This window comes from Penicillium hordei (genome assembly GCF_028827395.1).
Source record: "Penicillium hordei strain IBT 12815 chromosome Unknown utg000002l_segment0_segment0, whole genome shotgun sequence".
Taxonomy (NCBI): domain Eukaryota; kingdom Fungi; phylum Ascomycota; class Eurotiomycetes; order Eurotiales; family Aspergillaceae; genus Penicillium; species Penicillium hordei.
In genome coordinates this window covers 2,386,825-2,406,611 of record NW_026623143.1, presented here as the reverse complement: position 1 = coordinate 2,406,611, position 19,787 = coordinate 2,386,825, and the positions used below count along the sequence as shown (strand labels likewise).

Below are 19,787 nucleotides of genomic sequence, written 5' to 3'. Positions count from 1 at the left end.
TGATTCATTCCTTCAAAATTGATCTACACAGGAAATATCCGACCATGAAGTAAGCAAGGGCTGGTTCCCAAGGTTACATCCAACGTCCAGGATACGATCAAATAATTGGTTTCATGGATATTGTAACCAGTCAGTTGTGAAGTTATGGATCAACCTATGAGTGCACGGAGGACATGAGACACAAATAAAACTCGATTTATGGAAGACCCACGAGAATTTACGAGTTTCGGTAACCTCAACGCCGAAAGCCGAAAGCTACGAGGAGGGTAGACCTATAGGTAATGACCAAGGTTAGTACAACTATCTAAGCCCGTGCATAATGGACTCACTTTTGTCTGTGCGTCTATACTCCGTATTGAGCCACCAGCTATCACAGGCTTACCTCCGCGGTTTAGTCTATTCGGAGTATTGCTTGGCGGCTGTCACAATTCGTTCCGGAGTATCTATTCCCAGTGGCTATAGCGCACAACACCGGTCTTACTAGACAAGGAACCATAACCCTCACATAAGATAAATGCACTGCTGTTAGTGTGATCGTCAAAGTGCAGCCTTGCAAAGCTTGTGAAGTCTAAAGAGCCGTAAAGCATCGATCACACTGGGTTAGTTCTGATCTCGTTAATCCGTACTCTCTCAATAGAGGATTGCTAGTGCGAGTGGCAAGGTCTTCCAGGACAAAAGAAGCAATGGTAAAGATGGAACTAGAGGAGTGCCATAGGCATAGTGGCGTCAATTATTTGCGAGGCTTGGGGCACGGCCCCAGATGAAGCTAGCAAATTTCAGGGGAAGACTCAAGCGGTTGGTTAAATACATTTTGTCGGGCCGGTTGTTCACAATCTGGACTGCATGGATTCTCAGCCTTGGAGCAACGCTGAAAGTTGCAAATATGGTGGATCACATTTCAGTACCAGCTAGTAAGCGAGTCGGAATCAGTTGTAAGGGGCACAGGGCGGGAAATGGTAACATGAAGCATACACCTCGGGCCGTTGATTTTATTTGATCTGTTCGACTCGGCAGGGAAATTACCCTAGCCATATTTTGAGACCAGGGATGCCTGGTATCGCGGTGTGTTGTTAATCTGGTAAGAGGGGGAGGCAGGTGAAATTAATTCATTTCATTGTTCCCGATAGCTCCTACAAGGGGTTCCTCCTACGTTGTTGATGGCGGTGGTAGGATGAAGAAATCAAGTTTTAAACGGCCTTATTTTGGTGGTCAGCAATTGACGTGAGCAAACAACCCCTTTGTTTCTTACGTTTACTCTGAGAGCGAAATTTTGGTGTGGCATGTTTGAACCTGGTAAGTGTAGCCTTGATGGCCCACCTGGCGCCTTAATTTCCGGCCTTCACAAGGTGTGTACTCAATCATCCAGCCCCAACCGCAATATAGCGCTTTACAGGTATGCCAAGATATAGCTATAGGGCCACCTAGGGTTTGGCATGGGGGTTTGACTCGACAAAACCCCTAGGTAGAAATGACTCAGGGGTGGTACACCAGTCAGTTAGTATTGGAACTTACTTCCAGAGTGTCGTGTGCTAGTCAGGTTGTACCATGGACATGAGTGTTTCTTGGTCGGACAGCCAGGCCCCGAAGGCGTTGTCTCATGAATTTGCCGCGTTACCGAATCATAACGGGAGAGGCGTGTTGCCAAGAAGAACTGACCGCCATCCGTCTCGCGATGGCGTCCACGGGTCCTAAGTAATTCAAGCCTCTTGTGAGCCACGATTACGACTTCGAAATTAATACAGAGCAGCCGTCGTCCCTCATTATGATGATGCTTGGTTATTGGTCTTGGTGTAAAGTTAGTTTGTATTTTACCTTTTTCTCTGTTTCGTCGACAAAGGAGGGGGGAACCAGCCATAAACCTCCCTTCCCCCAAGACCCTTGAACAAAATAGGCAAATGTCCGACATGCGATGATACCATGTGGCTTGAGGCGACGCATGGAGTTACATACACTAGGGGGCTGGCTGTGTATCTGACCACAAAACTAATTTGATATTCAGCTGGTGATTGGTGACTTGATAGCTTCCAAGGTTCCAAGGTTGGCTTTGACAGTGTCATATGGAAATGGAAAATCCAGATTCTCTTAGTATCTACTATAAAGTTTTGCTGGGTTGTCCGGACGGAGTCTCCGTACGGAGTACTAGTTTATACATCCGTTTATAGTAGCGATGGACCTATAATGCAGGTATTCCGGGGAACCCCAGATACGCATCTCCCCCGCATCTCCACACCTCCGCGTGTTTTCCTTTATGGTTTTTGGGTTTACGCCTGGGCGTTTTGTTAGTTTACTGTTTTACTGTTTTAATGGTTTTGTATTTTCTTTCGGCTTTCTATCTTTAAAATCCCACCCCCTTGCTCCTCGTTTCGTTCTTTCTTCTTTCTTTCTTTCTTCCTCCATCTTTGACCTGATTCCTCTGTGGAACTTCATCATGGGGTACAAGATAACTAACATATATTCCATCACCACGGTGGCCGTCATTGGCGGCGCACTATTCGGTTTTGATATCGCTTCTATGTCCGCCATGTAAGACTTCTCGTCCCTTGACGAGGTCAAGGTGAGGGATGATGATCGCTGACTATCTCTCGCAGTCTTGGCACACAACAGTACAAGTGTTTCTTCAACCAAAATGGCACCAACGACGTGGGGCTATGTGGTGGCCCTACCTCTGCCAACCAGGGAGGTATCTCAGCAGCCATGCCTGGTGGTTCCTGGGTTGGTGCTCTAGCTTCCGGTTTCGTGACTGACTATCTGGGTCGCCGTGGGGCCATTCAGTCTGGCTCGGTGATCTGGTGCATTGGTAGCGCCATTGTGTGTTCATCTTTTGGAATAGCCCAGCTTGTCGTTGGCCGCTTCATCAACGGTGTTTCCGTTGGTATCCTCAGCGCCCAAGTCCCCGTCTATGTCGCCGAGTTAGCCCAGCCCAGTAAGCGTGGCCAGGTCGTGGGGGCACAACAGTGGGCGATTACATGGGGTATCTTGATCATGTTCTACGTCTCGTATGGTTGTAGTTTCATCAAAGGTCCCGCTGCGTGGCGCACTCCATGGGGTTTGCAGATGGTTCCCGCCGCGCTGCTTTTTGGATTCGTCTTCTTGTTGCCGGAGAGTCCTCGTTGGCTGGCCAAGAAGGATCGCTGGGACGAGGCTCACGAGGTTTTGGCTTCGGTTCACGCCAAAGGTGACCGAAATGCGCCCTTCGTGCAGTCAGAGCTACAAGAAATCCGTGAAATGGTCGAGTTTGAGCGCCAAAACAAAGATGCCTCATACCTCGACCTTTTCAAGGGTCCTATGCTCTACCGAACCCACCTCGGTATGTTCACTCAGATTTGGTCGCAGCTCACTGGTATGAATGTCATGATGCTTTATATTACATACGTCTTTGGTATGGCCGGGCTCACTGGAAATTCGAACCTTGTCGCATCCTCGATTCAGTACGTCATCAACGTGGTGGTGACTATTCTAGCTTTGCTCTTCATTGATCGTTGGGGCCGTCGAACTCCACTTTTGGTTGGTTCTACCCTCATGATGGTGTTCATGTTTGCCAACGCTGGAATCATGGCATCGTACGGCAAGCCAGCTCCACCGGGTGGTCTTCACCATACACCCGAACAGTCGTGGGATCTCTCCGACGCCCCCCAGGCCGCCAAGGGAGTGATCGCTTGCACGTATCTTTTCGTCGCCAGTTACGCCCCAACTTGGGGTCCTGTCAGCTGGATCTACCCACCTGAGCTCTACCCCCTTCGCCTGCGTGGCAAGGCTGTTGCACTCTCAACATCCTCTAACTGGATTTTCAACTTTGCCCTATCATACTTTGTCCCTCCCGCTTTTGAAAACATCAAATGGAAGGTTTATATTGTCTTTGGAGTGTTTTGCTTCTCAATGACGATTCATGTTTTCTTTGCGTTCCCCGAAACTGCTGGCAAAACTCTGGAGGAGGTCGAAACCATGTTTACCACCCCTGGTCTTAAGCCCTGGAAGACCACTGTGCAGTACCATCATGTTCGCAGGCTTGAGCAGGGAGAGATTCGGTCAGACAAGATCACCGATCTTCACGCAGAGGAAGGAACCGCCCAACCTCCCAAGTCCAGTGAGAAAGAGACCACAGTTTCACAGGTTGAATAGATACTCGGGGCCTCTATGACACGGCAAAGCTGGAACCAGAGCCAGTACGTTGCCACCCGCCACATGCGCCTTTTTCATTGCCTATATGGACCTACGCTTTACCCATAGGATGGGTTGCTTTTTATCTCTCCGAGTTTTGGGGCTATTACCCCCTCGATTTCTTAATCACGACTTAACTGCGAAATACCAACGGGATCCCAATCCCTCTTGCTTTTGGTTGTTCTCAAATTGTAATTTGTATATATCAGATGGATTAATCATGGATTAATCCTAGTCTCAATACCATATTCTCCAACCATTGTAAATCCTCTTCACTAGCGGCTTCTTGTTTTTGATTTCGTTCAGTTTGTACTATTTCCCTGCATCAAGAGTTTTGATCGCAGGTTGCTGGTATGTCACTAGGTCAAAAAGGAAGGCGATGAGGCTGTATGTAATTTCTACAGATTGTTCTTTGCACCACCCCTGTCTAACGGATATCCAACATCAGGTAATATCAAAGCCACGTCTTATTTTTTATGATGCAAATTTACCATAAATTCATAATGACACGTGACTTGTAAAAAAAATGTAAGGGGCGAGCTGACCATGAGCTGTTAGAAGCACCCAAGCCTGCTGAGGACAGCATTTACTCATTATCCAAACCAGGGCAATGCTCGCTGGTTTTCGCAGTTATTTCCTTGTAAGGGCCTGGGAGGGTCCAGATGATGTCGAAACTATATAAATGTTAGAAAAGATCGAGCGAAAACTATGACACGAGGGTTGAGGACTAACCTATCGTCCGGATAAGAAGGTGCATGCTTGACTCCCAGTGCTTCCGCAATATCGGTCAATGCATCGTGCTCCCAGCAAATCAGTATATTGGCCAATCCCTTTCCATCGTATCCAGCAACCACATCCTTGACACAATCTGGGTCATCTCGATCGCAAGACGTATCAACAGTGAGGCCGAGATCTTTAGCCAGCGGCTCAACGGTATCATAGGGACGAGCGCGTTTGCCATCTATGCCGTTCACGTTAGCCTCGGTCTAGTCTATGATACTGCGCACCGAAGCCGCACAGGGACATGGTGTGATCATACTGCTCTTGGGCGTTTGTGCCATAATGTGGGTGATGTTGTACTTAGAATTCTTGCCGAAAACTTCGCGAAGGCATTGTGCACGTTCGAGCCCTTGTGCATTTAGTCCATTTCCTCCACCACTGGGCTTCTCTCCATGTCGAATGAGGTAGACTGTGGGGTCGCGTGCTGCAACAAGAGAAGCAATGGCCAGTATACCGTAAGGTAAAAACCCGAGCATGATGCCGAAATTGGAAATGGTAGAAAGAGGGATATTTACCTCACAGTAACCTTGAGAGCAACAAACTTATATATGAGACAGTCTAATCTCAGGCATAATAATAGAACTTAGCCAACCATTTTCGTGATCGATAACCCATGAAACGTTCTTGGTATGCGATTGGCTGATGGTGGGGACTAGGCCTTATGGGGGAAATGAGCCTGCCTGGCCCCAGATGTGGGCCAATACTCGGACAGTCAGAGTAGCATCGAACTGATGCTTCACTGACTGCAAGTGGAAACTCCTATTTTCCGTTGTATATTGCGTCTTGCGTCTTGCATTCATTCAAGGAAACGATAAGCAACAACATCATACCGAAATGGACATCGCAGTCCGCCCGCGCTTCCCGCCTCCCCCGGTTTCCTCTGAAAGCTGCAAGCATTCCAAACTAAGGAAATGGTTGAATATACATCTAGCATATCCGTTGACATCCAGTTCTGGTATTTTGTCTATTTGAGCACGTGAATAGAGGGGTTTCTAAAGAGTTTCATGTTCTTCTCACTGATTGTACTTTTGGTCCACACGTAGAGAACCTGCCACGCAAAAAAGCTTTACAAAACACATAAGTCGAAGAGACATGGCAAGGTCCGAGGATTAGATATATGTGCTCTCCTGCTAATTTGACAGTGGGTCTCACATATATAGAAACACTGTATTGTGGCAGACAAGAGTACGTAGATCCGGCAGTGACGCTTGGCAGGTACCACCAACACAGGATTGGCCGGCAGAGTTAAGTCAGTGCAGCACTTAGATTGTGGAGAGAAATAATGAGCGATATGATAACGATGTACTATGGAATTTCGAGCTGAATGGAATAATAACAAATATACTAAAAGTTTTGCTGAAGATGATCTGGAAAAGGTTGTAGTGTACTCGAAACAGAGAAGAAGAATAAATCGGAACCGGAATCAGCGAAGAAAGCGTCGACTCAAAAGGGCTATATACTATGTAGCAATATGTACCGGATTTTTAGGCCGCGGATACGAATTCCCCGATTGGGATGCCGCCGCTTTATGGAGGCGCTTGAGATCTTGCTCACTGCCTCAAAGCACAGGGGAATTATTGAGTGACCCCCTGGGAATTTAATTCTACCTAGCAAGCAGCCAGTTGATAGTTACTTAACTGGTGATGGTCAGGGTATGCTTAACAACATCAGAATTTGGTGAGTACTCCCGAGGTCAGATCGTGCTTAGTGAACGCTTTGGCTGAAGTCATGCTCACTAAGTTCGGCATTGCCCCAGTCTCTATATCCATGAAATTTGCCATATGCAGAACGTTTTCTCGTGGCGACGTAGCTGAAGGTCTTCCAGTCTGCCTTCAACTGCCCGATTCAGCCTTTTAAACCCTTGACAAAAGGTACGATTCCAAATTGAAAGTCCGAACAGATTTTTATGCTAAGATTAACGTTACCGCCGTATGATAAGATGTATCTCTATCCTCATTAGTGGAGGCCATGCGATCAAGGGACATCATAATTATATCATAACGGCGAACAAGTCAAACGATGAGCAGTGACGGAGAAATGAATATGTGGCAACCCGCTGATGATTGAAACATTTAAGTAGATGTATTATCTGTCGAAGATAGACTTAGACTTCATTAAACGATCACTCACCAAAAACAATCACATAGACCAATATGCCGACCGAAGAAAGACTCAACGAGATGCGTGGCTACAAGGCGTAAATATTACATTCTGGTCCATAAAAGCTCGTGAGCGTATCTAATGCCTAATTATATCTTTTACAGCGCGCTGAGAAACCCGAAAGTTGGACAAGAGGCGAAGCAAAATGCACAAGCCATGCTTAATGAGCTTGGCGGTGATCAGCCTCGCGAGGAACTACATAAGGCCAGAGGTGATCAAAACAAAGACCCGGTGAGGGTCTCGGCTGGACTTAAAGCGTGAGTATGACCTTAACGGAAACTCTTGGATATTTACTGATTGGCCCATGTAGCGCGCAGCATAATCCTATCGTGACAGAGGGCGGGAAGCAGAGAGCTGCTAAGAAGATGGAGCAGAGAGGTGCTCCGGAGGAGTAGACACCTGTGTGGTTACTTGCTGTAACTACACTTCCATGATAGTATATGGGCGCGGCACTTGTTGATATCTCCGAACCCATAGTATCAGACCCCCAGTCTGACTTTTCGGTGTCTCATAGTTCAACAGCTTCCGATACATAACTATAATGCTCCATGATCTCATATGAACCCATAGATTCGCTATAAGTCTAGGAACTCGCCATTTACATATCACAGGGGTCACATCAAGCCCGGTACGACCAGCCAATAAATGAATTCGCTACGAAAGTGTATAGCGGCTCGCAGACGGCTTGTGTGTTGTAAGTTTTTGCGGGCCCGTGGGCTTAGTTGGTCATTAAAAAGCGGCTAGGGGTGAGCACCAAAACGGAAAGGTAAAGCCATGTCATGCAATTTGGGTGCATTAACTGTCTAGGATGTCCAGTAGAACTTCGATCTTGCCACACTGGGCAACCCGTGGCTGCAATATATACCTCTCCCTTCCTACGTACGATAGACGAGGCTCACTCAAAGTTTAGCCGTCGCTGCCCCTAATCCATCTGCCGCTCTTCGTAGAGACTTCCAGTACTTGTCCTTTCGCTGGAGAATCTCGAATCCTTGTTCTGCCCATCGATCTTCCCAAGGAGGGAGTGAGTAACCATCCGTTCCAGGTGCTGGGGGTCCGGCCAAATCCGTTAAGAAACCGAAATATTCCTTAAAGTCAGGCTTGATTTCGTGAAACAGAGCTGTATGGCCTTTGTATTGAAGTCTTTGGACCTCCCAAAGATCTTGCTCTTGTGGTGTTGGTAAGAGCGCTGCATTCCTTCCGGCGAAATATCGGGCAACGGCAACGGCCTGATATTCATAAACCCGGAAGCTGATCGCAGCGCGGACCTGGCCGACCAGAGCCAAAGATGGATCCCCAATTTTGAAAATGTGCTGGTAAAACCCTGCTACCCGGTTGTTGGGGGTCACGGGGTTTGGGACAATGAATGGATAGGACAGTTTGTACCCAGTGGCGAAAATGATCTTGTCCACACCCTCCAAAAGGCTGTTGTCGGAAAAGACAACGTTTATCCCTTTCTCTGTTGCTTGGATCTCTTTGATTGTTGGCCTAGCATTGACATTAGGTAGATCCCATGCGGATTGCAGTGCCTCGTTCTTCCCTCTTTGGGATAGCTCGAGGGGGCCTTTCACAATGGCATGTAAATCTGCCACAAGATCTGCCGATGAGACACTGCCTCCAACGACTACCACACGCTTGTCCACATAATCGTCTGCCTTTCGGAATGCCTTCGAATGCTCAAATGCAGTAGGATAGCGCGCGAAGGCAGCATCTAGCCCTGGAACAAAAGGAACAAAAGGAACACTGTAATGCCCCGATGCAACGATCACAGCATCGAATTGTTCTTCCCACCAATAGTCCTTGGAAGTGTTACCATCCCCGTGGCCGGACTGACGAAGTACTAAGGTCCATTTTCCGTCCCGCTTTTCAACTTTTTCCACTGTTGTATTGAGCGAGGCAAGATGAAGATAGTCTTGGAATATGTCTTCCAAGTATTTTCTCACCACCCGAAATGGCCGGGTTGGGTTGGACTGCCCTAAGTGTCTGGTTGACGATGCCGAATTTATCTCAGGAAAGGGAGTGTGCGTGAAAGCCATGGCTTTGGCGCCGACATTACTGTCAAGACCATCGTAAATGCCTGTGCGAGACGTTACGTCTTCAGGGGAAGGAGATTTGAGCAGCGGAAGACGACTTGGGATTTCGTTGTCTTGTTCGCTGGAGGAGTCCTGGGATGGAAACAGATCAGGAACCTCATCGTATTGCCAGATTCCCCCAATGTGGCCCCGTCGCTCGAATAGACGTATCGTCTGGAAAATCTTCTCTTCTTGCAAGGCTTTGACGGCAGAAATGCCAGACGGACCAGCACCGATCACAGCAACGCTTTGATACCGGGGTGCCATGACAAGCAGTCGTCTCGTGGGTGGTTTTGGAAAGTGAAGAATATGTTCAAAAAAATATCTTGCCGTCTGAGAAATATCATCCATAGGATGCGAGCCTCTTTTAAATCGGGGCTGTATTCTTATCAATGAACGAGATAGTATACAAAAGTAAGCGATGATGTCAAAATACTCCACCTTGTCGGAATTTCAGCTAAGTACGTGATGGGTCAATATTGCTTAACACCAGCTGGGAGGGGGAATTATCATTGGGAATAACCTGCAAGATGTATTTAGGCTGGCATTGACGCAATTTGAGGTTGAGATGGTTATATTTTCGATCCAATTAACATCTGGCATCCTGGTGATATGGGTATCTTTTGGTGTATATAAATTCAACGTTGCTGGACGAAATCTCCACCAAGGTACGGAGTAGATTGGCAAACAACAGTGGGGCTGCATTGCGAATCTGTAGGGGAAGTTGCATCGAATTTGAGACTTCATGGTATAAGAGATGTTTCAAGGTTCATTTGACAGCACACTCCCATTCCAGTTCACTTGGTTCTTTCCAATAGTTTGTGTCACTTAGTGTAAAGCCAAGTTTTTGCAACAGATTTCCACTTCTGCTGTTATCTCTCTCTGTCTCGGCAATGAATCTTTTGACCCCTCTTTCATCCACAGACCACCGCATAATGGCCTTCGACGCTTCCTGCGCAATTCCTTGTCCCCAGAATTTTGGCGAGACACCGTACCGCAGCTCAATCATTTCGACCCATGATGGCAGCGCATGATCTCCAGGCTCTCGTGGCGGCATCGAAGTTGTCGTCGCATCACGGAGGCCTGCATAGCCCACCCACTCAGAGGCAGCGATATGGATATTATTCAGTCCCGCAACCCGAACGTAGTCATCGCCTTTGAGTGTGACGAAACTATCATTTTGTGTGGGGTGATTATCTGGCTCGAATGTGGATGGTCCGCGCAACCCCACAGCAAAATCACCCAAACCGCGCCTTTGCCAACAACGTTCAATATCACGTGTCTGAATGCCATCGCGCGTCTCCTCATCGCTCCATACCCTGGCTGGAAAGTGATGCCCGAAACCCATTTGGCAGAAGTCCACATTTGCATGCAAGTCGGAATAAAGCGCCCGGTATGATTTGAAGGAGACTGCTGTTGGGGTGGGAACAATAATCAATCGAGGTGTGAGAATAGCGAATTGTTCAACAGACTCTCCGTTATTCGAACCCATTTTGCAAATGATCGGACTCCAAAGGTAAATTGAATAAAGTAACAGGATCTGGACTGTATGCTTGGCGGAAAGGAAAAAGAAAAGCAAGGGTTCCATACAGGTCACGTGTATTGGTTTGATATTCCCCGTCGTGTGATTCTCTCCGATGCGTTGACTGCTAGGAAGCTAGGAATGGTTGGATTCCAGATGCCAAAAAAAACAAAGTCCCTAATCCTGTGTTATTCCTCGCAACGAGACTAAGACACAGCCGATAGTTAGCAGTGTCTTTTTTTCCTGAATAAGAACCGATCACCAAATAACCGCATCTTTAAATCTACTCTTGAATCCAGTCAACTTCGGCTATAGTTGACTATAACATAGTGGCTTGATTACAAACTCTAGCCTAATAAGGTACCTTAGTAAGACGGGATGGTAGTTTGGAAACATTGGTCGATTTTAGGTGCCAGCTTTCTCGCGTTATGCAGTGAGTGATATTCGCCATCTAAGATGGCGACCAAGATGGCCCATCTTGGTCCGTACAACATGAGTGTGGGCATGTCAAAACTATAACACTAATCTCGACGACAGGCTTGGCCCATAGGTTCCGATATAAAGCCATCAGTCAGATACTGATAGAGGAAAGGCGGACTTGAATTATGTCTAGTGGCGGCATTTATGCCCAGCCTTCGCCTTATAACTCACCTAACTGGTAGATTTTCAGGCTTCATACGGAGTACTTGGAGTACTTATTATAGTAATACTTCTCTTCGGTGTTTTTCCAATGTAGTCAGCATCATTACCACGAGCGAATTACCACGGTGAGACATTGTCCTACATCTTCAATCCTTGCTCCTGCGAAGGGGTCCAATATCCCTTTCTCTCAGGCTCCACCTAGCCAACTTGATATAACCTAGACATTCCATTAATGTCCAGAGTAACAATTTGATAGGTAGTCATGACGGAAGGTCGTCTAACCCGCTCAGAATCGATTGAGCAAGCAACCTCTCTCCCCCCGGTAATGTGGAAAAGTCACAAAGCGCCATAATTGAAATTGATATTAATGCACAAAATGACAGGTTCCCTCTTCCCACGGAGGACGAGAGTCAGACGTTGCGCCGAGTCGCAGGGACTGTGCCTCTTATCTCCTTCTCACTCTGTCTGGTCGAGTTCGCCGAACGTGCATCCTACTATGGAGCCAATACAGTATTTTCTAACTTTATACAATTTCCGCTTCCTGAAGGTACGTGATTACGTTTTGAATATGTTGTTTGCTCGCCGTTGACCACCCGATTTTAGGTGGCACTGGAGTCGGCGCTACCCCACGGGGAACCCAAGCCACTGCGGGGGCTTTGGGCATGGGGCTTCAAGCAAGCTCTGCATTGACCTTGTTGTTTGTCTTCTTGTCATATGTGATTCCAATATTCGGTGGATGGTGGGCAGATGTCCATGTAGGCCGGTACACGGCGATCATGGTAGGTGTGGTCATCTGTGGCGTCGCCCATATCATCCAAATCATCGGTGCTATTCCCTCTGTTCTTCAGAAGGGCTCATCTAATGCTGCTCCCCCTTTCATCCTTGGCCTGCTGATATTGGCTATTGGCGCTGGGATCTTCAAACCAATGTTTCCCCTATGGTTCTAGACCAAGTTCGCCAGACGAAAGCCTACACTAAACAAACTTAAGTCCGGTGAAAAGGTCATCGTCGATCCAGATGCCACGCGCACAAGAATTATGTTGATTTTTTACGGCTTTCTAAACGTCGGTGCTCTCTTCATGCTTGCTACTACATATGCTGAGAAGTATGTTGGGTTCTGGCTGTCGTTTCTGTTGACTGGAATCATTTACTTGTTACTCCCGATTCTACTTTTAACAGTTCGCAATAGAATACACAAGGAGCTACCTAGCGGGGGACATGAGCTCGCACAAGCGTTCAAGATCACAACGATCGCGCTCAAGCAAAACAAATTTCGAGTATGGAGTACGAAGTTCTGGGATGCAGCAAACCCCGATACCCTGCGTAGTAAGGGAATCACAGTGGACTGGACAAGGGATGCGGTGAATGATATTGCAAGGACTCTCGGTAAGTTTACCAAGCCATACTATGCTTGTTTGCACTTTTTGATTTTGCACACGCCTCTATTGCAGTACTGCGGTGTTCGATCTTTCCACTTCTGATACCGTCCCTGACCCCATTTTTAAAAATAGGCGCGTGCGATGTGTTTTTGTTTTTCCCCGTCTGGAACCTCAATGTTGGTGGTATTGGCTCAGTTGGAACGAACCAAGGCGCGGCCATGATCACAAACGGGGTCCCCAATGATGTTCTGAGCAACTTCAGCCCACTGACGATCATTGTTGCGATTCCGCTCTTGACCTTCGTGATTTACCCGAGTTTTGACCGTTATAGAATTCACATGGAACCTATCACCCGTCTCACGTTGGGGTTTTTCTTGGCGATGGTTTCCAGCATTGTAGGGACTATAGTGCAATGGAGAGTATACGAGCTATCGCCATGCGGATATTACGCATCAACGTGCGACACGGTTGCTCCTATCAGTATTTGGTGGCAGGCTCCAACTATTGCTCTTGGGGCATTAAGCGAGTGTTTTTGTAATGTTACCGCATACGAACTGGCATATGCACGATCACCTCCAAGTATGAAAGGCTTGGTTGTGACAGTCTTCCTGTTTATAAAGCTTCTCTCGAGTGCATTTGGTGAATCTTGATTCCAGTCACGAAAGACCCCTTTTTGTTATGGATTTAGGGGGCGCCGGTAGTTGCCCTAGCTCTGCAAACAATCATTTTGTGGGTGAGGTTCAGAAGGCTCAACAATACCATGCATGGAACAGATGATCCCCATCGCTCTGAGGATGGGATGAAAAGCAATGGAAAGATGCCGATAGGAAATACGGCGAATATTTGACCTTTGGGACTTAATATCTCATGGGTTTGTCGTGATGTGAACAATTTCAGATTTTGAAGCTCTTGCTGTCTCGTCCCCAGATGAGATGGTTCCTCCCTCGAGATACCTCTCTTAAGTCTCCATGGGTAGCGGGTCATATCATATCATTATTTCCCTCACACTCTCTAATCACTATAAATGCGTACAATGGTGTGTTCCCAACCTTCAGCCCCCATTGTCAAAACATAGTCAGTCGGTTCCTAGGGCGTAGCTTTCCATGTCCTGGACTAGGATTAGATAGTGGATTAACTATTACTACACGTCTTCTGAGTAAGCGAAATATGACTTAAAGATAACACAAATACACACATGTGATCGCTAAATGAATGTAGGCAGTCCAGGCAGTTTTACATCAGGGATCATGTGGAATGTGACGAGGAAATCCGCGCTCAACTGGGATCGTACAGCGAATAGAATGACACTAAACTAAGTTTCATGCATTTAACATGTGTTGAAACAGCTGCTGTAACGTATCATTCTCAAGTAGGATATGAGATTACTTCGAGCACCAATATGGCACACTAAACACGCAATCAGCAGTGGAATGCAAGTTTAAACAAGGTAAAAGATAAGGATTTAGAACTGCAAAATATAATTCTATATCGGGCGAACGCACATGTAATTCGGGTTGTTGCGTCAGGTGGGATGCTGATATTATTCAACCACATGCAAATATCGGAGCGTCTTCATGTGACCCCGAGTATTTCCCGAAGAAATTAAGGCGGTGTTTTAATGCCATCACGTGCATCCGTGCATCGGTCTCCCTCCCGAGTTGTTGAAAACTTAACTTTAAATAAGGTACGGAGGATGGAGTATTGAAAGAAGCGACTTAAACCCCAGCGATTGCCTGCCCTCGGGGCTCATACGCAATATGGACATTCTATAATTATCTCGTCCGGGTTTTACATATCAGAGCTGCGCAATACGAATCATTCAATTAAAAATATCGAGAGAAAAAAAACCAATTAGGCGAAATGACACGTTGCTTTTGATAGCTTTCCGATTGGGCAAATGTTAGGAATGAGAGGTCATGGCGAATCGTGATGATTGAATATTACACTTCATTCAAGCCAAGATCAGTATCAATCAGAGAACGCGTATGGAGTATATTACGGCCACGTAGGTACGAAGTCCGGAGTTGTGCAACGTTATCCGAAAATAAGCTTAAAATAGAGTCCAAAGCAATTCCTCCAATGGCCAAAATTGCTGGTCATCACCCCCTGGTAAACAATGGAGCACATTTGCTGAAAGATCCTGGGTTATCTTGATTTATTATTTTCAGGCAAAGTCGTGTCTTACGATCAAAAAGCGCTTACTCCGAATGGGGTACGTTTTTCACAATTGAGGGCAGTGCTCTTGCCCCTGCCCCTGACAGAGCCAGTAGGACAACGGGATAACCGCCAAGCCGTTTATTAACTTTTTCCTCAACCTTTGCTTCTTAGTGGATCCTTAGATTCTCCCGAGGTCGAAAAGGGGGTGGTGTACGAGACTTCCCGCGGTGTGGATAGCCTTCGAAGGCAAACACCGAAATATCCAGCTAGTGCCCTAATAGCTTCCATAGATTTCGCCGTAGAATGTAGTAGTATCATATATCAGATTCAAAGGGGTGGCTTTATTTCGGTAATTAATTGTGTCGGCTACTGAAAATAGTGCCAATGGACTAAAATTCCGTTGGGCCCCAGAAACGTTGAAAAAGAAAAAAAAAAGGAAGAGGCTAGTGCAATGTGAATCCGTGGAACAAGCGCGTCCCACCCGTTAGGCGATTGTCCAATCAAAAGGCTTTGCTCCTGTCAGTGCGCCGAATTTGACAGTGTTCTGGAAAAGAATTGGAAAAAGGGGATTGGTCAATGGTTTTTTGAGTTCCGACAATCTAGAGCTCGTTTCTTTGGGGCCTAGGGGATACTTTATGGGGGCGAAGGGGGCAGAAGCAAAAAAAAAGAAAGAAAAAAAAAAAAAAAATAGAGAAATAAAACTACCCTCAGTCCTCTAAACATTTTCTTATCTCTGTCATCTCCAATACACTACTTCAAAATGGCTGTAACACAAAGGCAGCCTGTCAAACAGGCAGAACAGGTACGGGATATCTCCCAAATCACTCAATAAACAATGCGCATGTACTAATATTCTGCTTCTACAGCAAACCGACGTTCCCAGCTTGCAAGCCCTCAAAGATGCAATCCCGAAGGAATGTTTCGAATCATCCCTCACGACCTCCCTCCTCTACCTCGCTCGGGATATCATCTATTGTGCAGCTCTGATTTACGCTGCCCTTCACATTCATCTCCTCCCTTCTCTGCCTATGCGAGTTGTTGCCTGGGCTGTGTATGGGTTCTTCCAGGGCTGTGTTGGCACAGGACTATGGATTCTTGCTCACGAATGTGGCCACGGCGCCTTCTCGAAGCACCAAGGTATCAATGATTTCATTGGCTGGGCTACACACTCCTTCCTCATGGTCCCATACTTCTCATGGAAGATTACCCACGCTCGCCACCATCGCTACACCGGCCACATGGAGAAGGACACCGTCTTTGTCCCCTGGACCGAGGATGATTTGGCCTCGAAGAGAAATGTCAGCATTGAGCAGTTGAAGCACCTCGCCGAGGAGACACCCATTGTCTCCTTTATCCAGCTCATCGGACACCAATTGTTGGGATGGCAGATGTATCTCTTCCTGAATGTGACTGCTGGTACTAAGAGTGGCCCTGAAGGATGTGAGAAGGTGAAGTTTGAAAGCCACTACAACCCATCGAGTTCAATCTTCACGGCCGCCCAGTGGAAGCTTATTGCCTACTCCGACATTGGCTTGCTGATCATGGGCTCTATCGTCTGGTACACTGGAACTATCATCGGAGCGTGGAATGTCTTCTTCCTCTACGTGGTCCCCTATCTCTGGGTTCACCACTGGCTGAGTACGTCTTTCATTCCCATCTTACCCAAGACTCTAGAATAAGAACTAACCGAATCGACAGTTGCCATCACATACCTTCAACACACCCACCCCGAGGTTGCTCACTACACCGCGGAAGCCTGGACTTACACCAAGGGAGCACTGGCCACCATTGACCGCACAACCGGCTTCATTGGCCGTCACTTCTTCCACGAAATCATTGACTACCATGTGGTCCACCACCTCTTCAGCCGCATTCCATTCTACAACGCAGAGAAAGCCACCAAGGCCATCCAGCCTATGCTCGGTGAAAACTACCACGAGGAGAAAGAAGAGAGCTTCCTGTACTCCTTGATGATTACATTCCGCAAGTGCATCTATGTCTCGGAGAGCAAGGGACGTGCCAGTGGACAACCTGGTGTTCTGCACTTCGTTCTCTCGGATGAGAGCAAATGAGAATGGTACTGTCAGGTATCATAGACAGCCCTTTCATAAAATCATAGACTAGATTTCGGTTATAGATTTTGGTTATACCACCCCAAGGTTGTGCAAACAACGATATATTTCTCTGTTGTGTCTAACTCCTGATATGCATGATTTGCAATTAGATATAAGGCTAAATTATTGCGTGAACATAAAACATCTGACGAGAGCAAACCTATGGAAGTTATTGGTCACAATCAATCTCCTCATATCCCCGTAATAGACGGGTGTCCACTGCCCGTCCCCGTAAGAACCAAAAATTGAATGTTTTAGTCGGGTATCTAATCCATTATATCCACACAGATCCAGTCTTGCATAAAATCAAGAGGCGGCAAGTTGTAAGTTGTATGTGATGCACGTAGATGTCTGCACGACTAAGGAGAAAGTGATTAACAGAAGTGTCAAATATGTTGTTGATGACGATCTAACTACTGCCATGGAGCTCTCTAAATAGCTTCATGGGGACAAAGGGACTAAGGCCTGAAAGCTACAAAAGGGGTAAAGTGAGGTCCGACAACCTGCATCTAACTGTGTCATGTAGTCCAGGTTAGTCAAACGGGTTTCAGATGTCGTTGGCGCGTGATGAGTGTCAGTATATGGTTCGTGAGCTTTGACTAGGAGTTAGGTGAGTCGATCAAACGCAGCGTAGAAACGTCAAGATCCGACCAAGGCGGTTCAGTGTATCTAGGGTTGCTTTTATACCATCGACGAACCGAGACTCGGTAGCATCTCCCGCAGTGATAGAAGTGAATATCTTGATGTTGTGTTGAGGCTGAGAATAAGGCTTGCTGCGATTGCAATCCCTGGAAGTTATGGTAGGCTGAGTTGCGTCAATGATGGCTAGCTTAGCGTAGGAACTGTTAAGTGGGTGGGTGAGTGCAACTCTAAGATTTATAGGCCAAGAGGTAAAATGAGCCTCGTCAACAAGAGTGGAAACGACTTCCAAAAGTTTTCAGGTGACGAATCGACGAGGAAAACACTATGCCTTGATTGTGAAAGTAGATACGGGTATCAATAGTAGAGAATCGTGTGACGTCGGAATGGAGACTCAACAGTGTATGACGCGAAACTTAGACGGGGCTTGATATACGGTACCTATTCATGCTGACCGGTGACGTTGATACCCAAGTGCTTGCTAAACTGGGCGGCGGATGTTGGGAGAGGTTCAGATCCCATCACTACGCGATGAGACGAGCTTGTAAGTATTCGACCCCGAGGCCCAAGAAGTAGCTAGTACAGGAACATTATATATCGTGTTGAGAGACGTAAAAGATCAGCCATGATGATTTGTGGTGTGGGGTGGATCGATCATCGATGGAAAATGAGGTCGTGAGATGCCATCTACTACGAGGTGTGATTTCTCAGTAATAAAGGCGTATAATGTGAAGTTGATTTTCACTATGATCTAGGGAGCCGTTTAGGGGAGGCCTTACTGGTAGTTGCTGTGAAACGTGAGTTTGGCAATAGCAAGGACTGTGACAGCGAGGCTGAGAGAGAAGAGCAATATAATTGATACTGAGTATATACGCATGTATTCAGTATTTCGAATAGACACCAAAATGGGAGAATGGACAAGCCAAAGAAGACGAACCGATTAACGCAGTAGGTGGTAAGTAGTGTATATTTCAACAAAGCAAACGAAGCTTTACTTGTCAGTTTCTAGGGCTCGTGTACATGCCTATTTGAATAGGTGACGTAAAAATAAACAAGGCCAAGTCACACATCAAAATCGCTCTTTCTCCTCCCCTCCCGCTGCCAAACAACCCACCCCAAGGTAACTATCAACTTCAGACCCATAGCAAGCCATATACTAGACGCCATAGTCGTGGTCTTAGTAAGCCCTCCCGCGGTCATGGCGCCCAGAAATAATGCGAGAAAAGCCCCTACTCGACGGTTGCGCTTCGGGTTGAGCTTTGCAGTCAGCTTTGGATCGACAAGCAGATCGCATAGCATAGCCGTCACAACAACAGTTGGGATTTCATCTAGGGCCAGGACCCGGGAGGCACAGATCTGGCCTCCTGCTTGGAAAGCTAGAAGTGATATTGCTAGGACTTGGATCCATTCAATCGGAGCTCGAGGGTCCTCGGGCTTCGGGGTGATGACCTCCAGCTCGATAAGAACTGCTGTCGCCAAAAGGGCAATAGTCTGAATGCTAAACGAGATCATCATAGTTGAGCGGCGCCGTGGCCCCAAGAACCGATGCATGTGGATGAAGATAAGATTGCTCGCAACGAAGACGGTCAGGGCGATGAGGGACTTCGCCCAAAGATATGCTGGGGTTGCAGGCTGGCCGGAGGCACCTAAGGCTAAGAAGATGGTATTTCCTATGACATTTATCATTAGCCCTATGTGATTTGCGCTACGGGAATAAATTGTACGGTAACTATAAACTTTACATACCTGTTTGCATACTTGAAAAGCTGCCCCATGCATTAAATGATAGCCCATCCACCAATCCACCAACGAACCCGCATATTATAAGAGGAATATCGGTATATGTGGTGTCTATGTCTGCTCGGAAGTGGCGGGAAATAGTTGAGCACACCGTGTTGTCTTCTGGTATCTGGTTGCCGGAGACAGACACTGTTGTGCTGTCCCCAGAAGACCACATGCCCGGTGTATACCTGATTTCCTCATTGGGTCGCCCCAAGCGAAAACTCTCGGTTTTTAACTCGTTCTGGGATATGGAACGGTTATCGGGGATGTTGGGGGCTGTTGTGAGTGGCTCGATATATCCCGACGGGGAAGGGGGCCGGTGGTGCATGTTCGGATTATTGTAAATGTGTGTATATTATTCAAAGTCGGATAAGCTGATTATGAA

General features: G+C 46.9%; 8 protein-coding genes across 8 annotated transcripts; 4 read left to right on the top strand and 4 right to left on the bottom strand.

Moving 5' to 3' along the window:
• Window positions 1-2,428: 2,428 nt before the first annotated feature.
• N7537_004214 (sugar porter family MFS transporter) lies at window positions 2,429-4,119 on the top strand (the record flags this gene model as incomplete). The annotated part of the gene is made up of 2 exons (XM_056895271.1): window positions 2,429-2,523; window positions 2,589-4,119. The coding sequence occupies 2 exons, from the start codon at window positions 2,429-2,431 to the stop codon at window positions 4,117-4,119; spliced, it is 1,626 nt and encodes a 541-aa protein (XP_056755019.1).
• A 625-nt stretch (window positions 4,120-4,744) lies between these two features.
• On the bottom strand, window positions 4,745-5,414 carry N7537_004213 (uncharacterized protein; the record flags this gene model as incomplete). Its single annotated transcript, XM_056895270.1, has 3 exons — window positions 4,745-4,832; window positions 4,891-5,119; window positions 5,198-5,414. 3 exons carry the CDS (start codon window positions 5,412-5,414, stop codon window positions 4,745-4,747), a joined length of 534 nt encoding a protein of 177 aa, XP_056755018.1.
• A 1,677-nt stretch (window positions 5,415-7,091) lies between these two features.
• N7537_004212 (Con-6 family protein) lies at window positions 7,092-7,493 on the top strand (the record flags this gene model as incomplete). Its single annotated transcript, XM_056895269.1, has 3 exons — window positions 7,092-7,135; window positions 7,203-7,355; window positions 7,409-7,493. 3 exons carry the CDS (start codon window positions 7,092-7,094, stop codon window positions 7,491-7,493), a joined length of 282 nt encoding a protein of 93 aa, XP_056755017.1.
• Window positions 7,494-7,997: 504 nt separating this feature from the next.
• N7537_004211 (uncharacterized protein) lies at window positions 7,998-9,434 on the bottom strand (the record flags this gene model as incomplete). Its single annotated transcript, XM_056895268.1, has 1 exon — window positions 7,998-9,434. The coding sequence occupies one exon, from the start codon at window positions 9,432-9,434 to the stop codon at window positions 7,998-8,000; it is 1,437 nt and encodes a 478-aa protein (XP_056755016.1).
• Window positions 9,435-9,936: 502 nt separating this feature from the next.
• Window positions 9,937-10,659, bottom strand: N7537_004210 (GNAT family N-acetyltransferase; the record flags this gene model as incomplete). Its single annotated transcript, XM_056895267.1, has 1 exon — window positions 9,937-10,659. One exon carries the CDS (start codon window positions 10,657-10,659, stop codon window positions 9,937-9,939), a length of 723 nt encoding a protein of 240 aa, XP_056755015.1.
• A 934-nt stretch (window positions 10,660-11,593) lies between these two features.
• On the top strand, window positions 11,594-13,360 carry N7537_004209 (uncharacterized protein; the record flags this gene model as incomplete). Its single annotated transcript, XM_056895266.1, is given in 6 exon segments — window positions 11,594-11,653; window positions 11,668-11,878; window positions 11,935-12,259; window positions 12,293-12,436; window positions 12,521-12,717; window positions 12,843-13,360. The coding sequence occupies 6 exon segments, from the start codon at window positions 11,594-11,596 to the stop codon at window positions 13,358-13,360; spliced, it is 1,455 nt and encodes a 484-aa protein (XP_056755014.1).
• Window positions 13,361-15,627: 2,267 nt separating this feature from the next.
• Window positions 15,628-16,939, top strand: N7537_004208 (oleate delta-12 desaturase; the record flags this gene model as incomplete). The annotated part of the gene is made up of 3 exons (XM_056895265.1): window positions 15,628-15,669; window positions 15,734-16,505; window positions 16,566-16,939. The coding sequence occupies 3 exons, from the start codon at window positions 15,628-15,630 to the stop codon at window positions 16,937-16,939; spliced, it is 1,188 nt and encodes a 395-aa protein (XP_056755013.1).
• Window positions 16,940-18,682: 1,743 nt separating this feature from the next.
• Window positions 18,683-19,730, bottom strand: N7537_004207 (YoaK family protein; the record flags this gene model as incomplete). The annotated part of the gene is made up of 2 exons (XM_056895264.1): window positions 18,683-19,290; window positions 19,367-19,730. The coding sequence occupies 2 exons, from the start codon at window positions 19,728-19,730 to the stop codon at window positions 18,683-18,685; spliced, it is 972 nt and encodes a 323-aa protein (XP_056755012.1).
• Window positions 19,731-19,787: the final 57 nt, after the last annotated feature.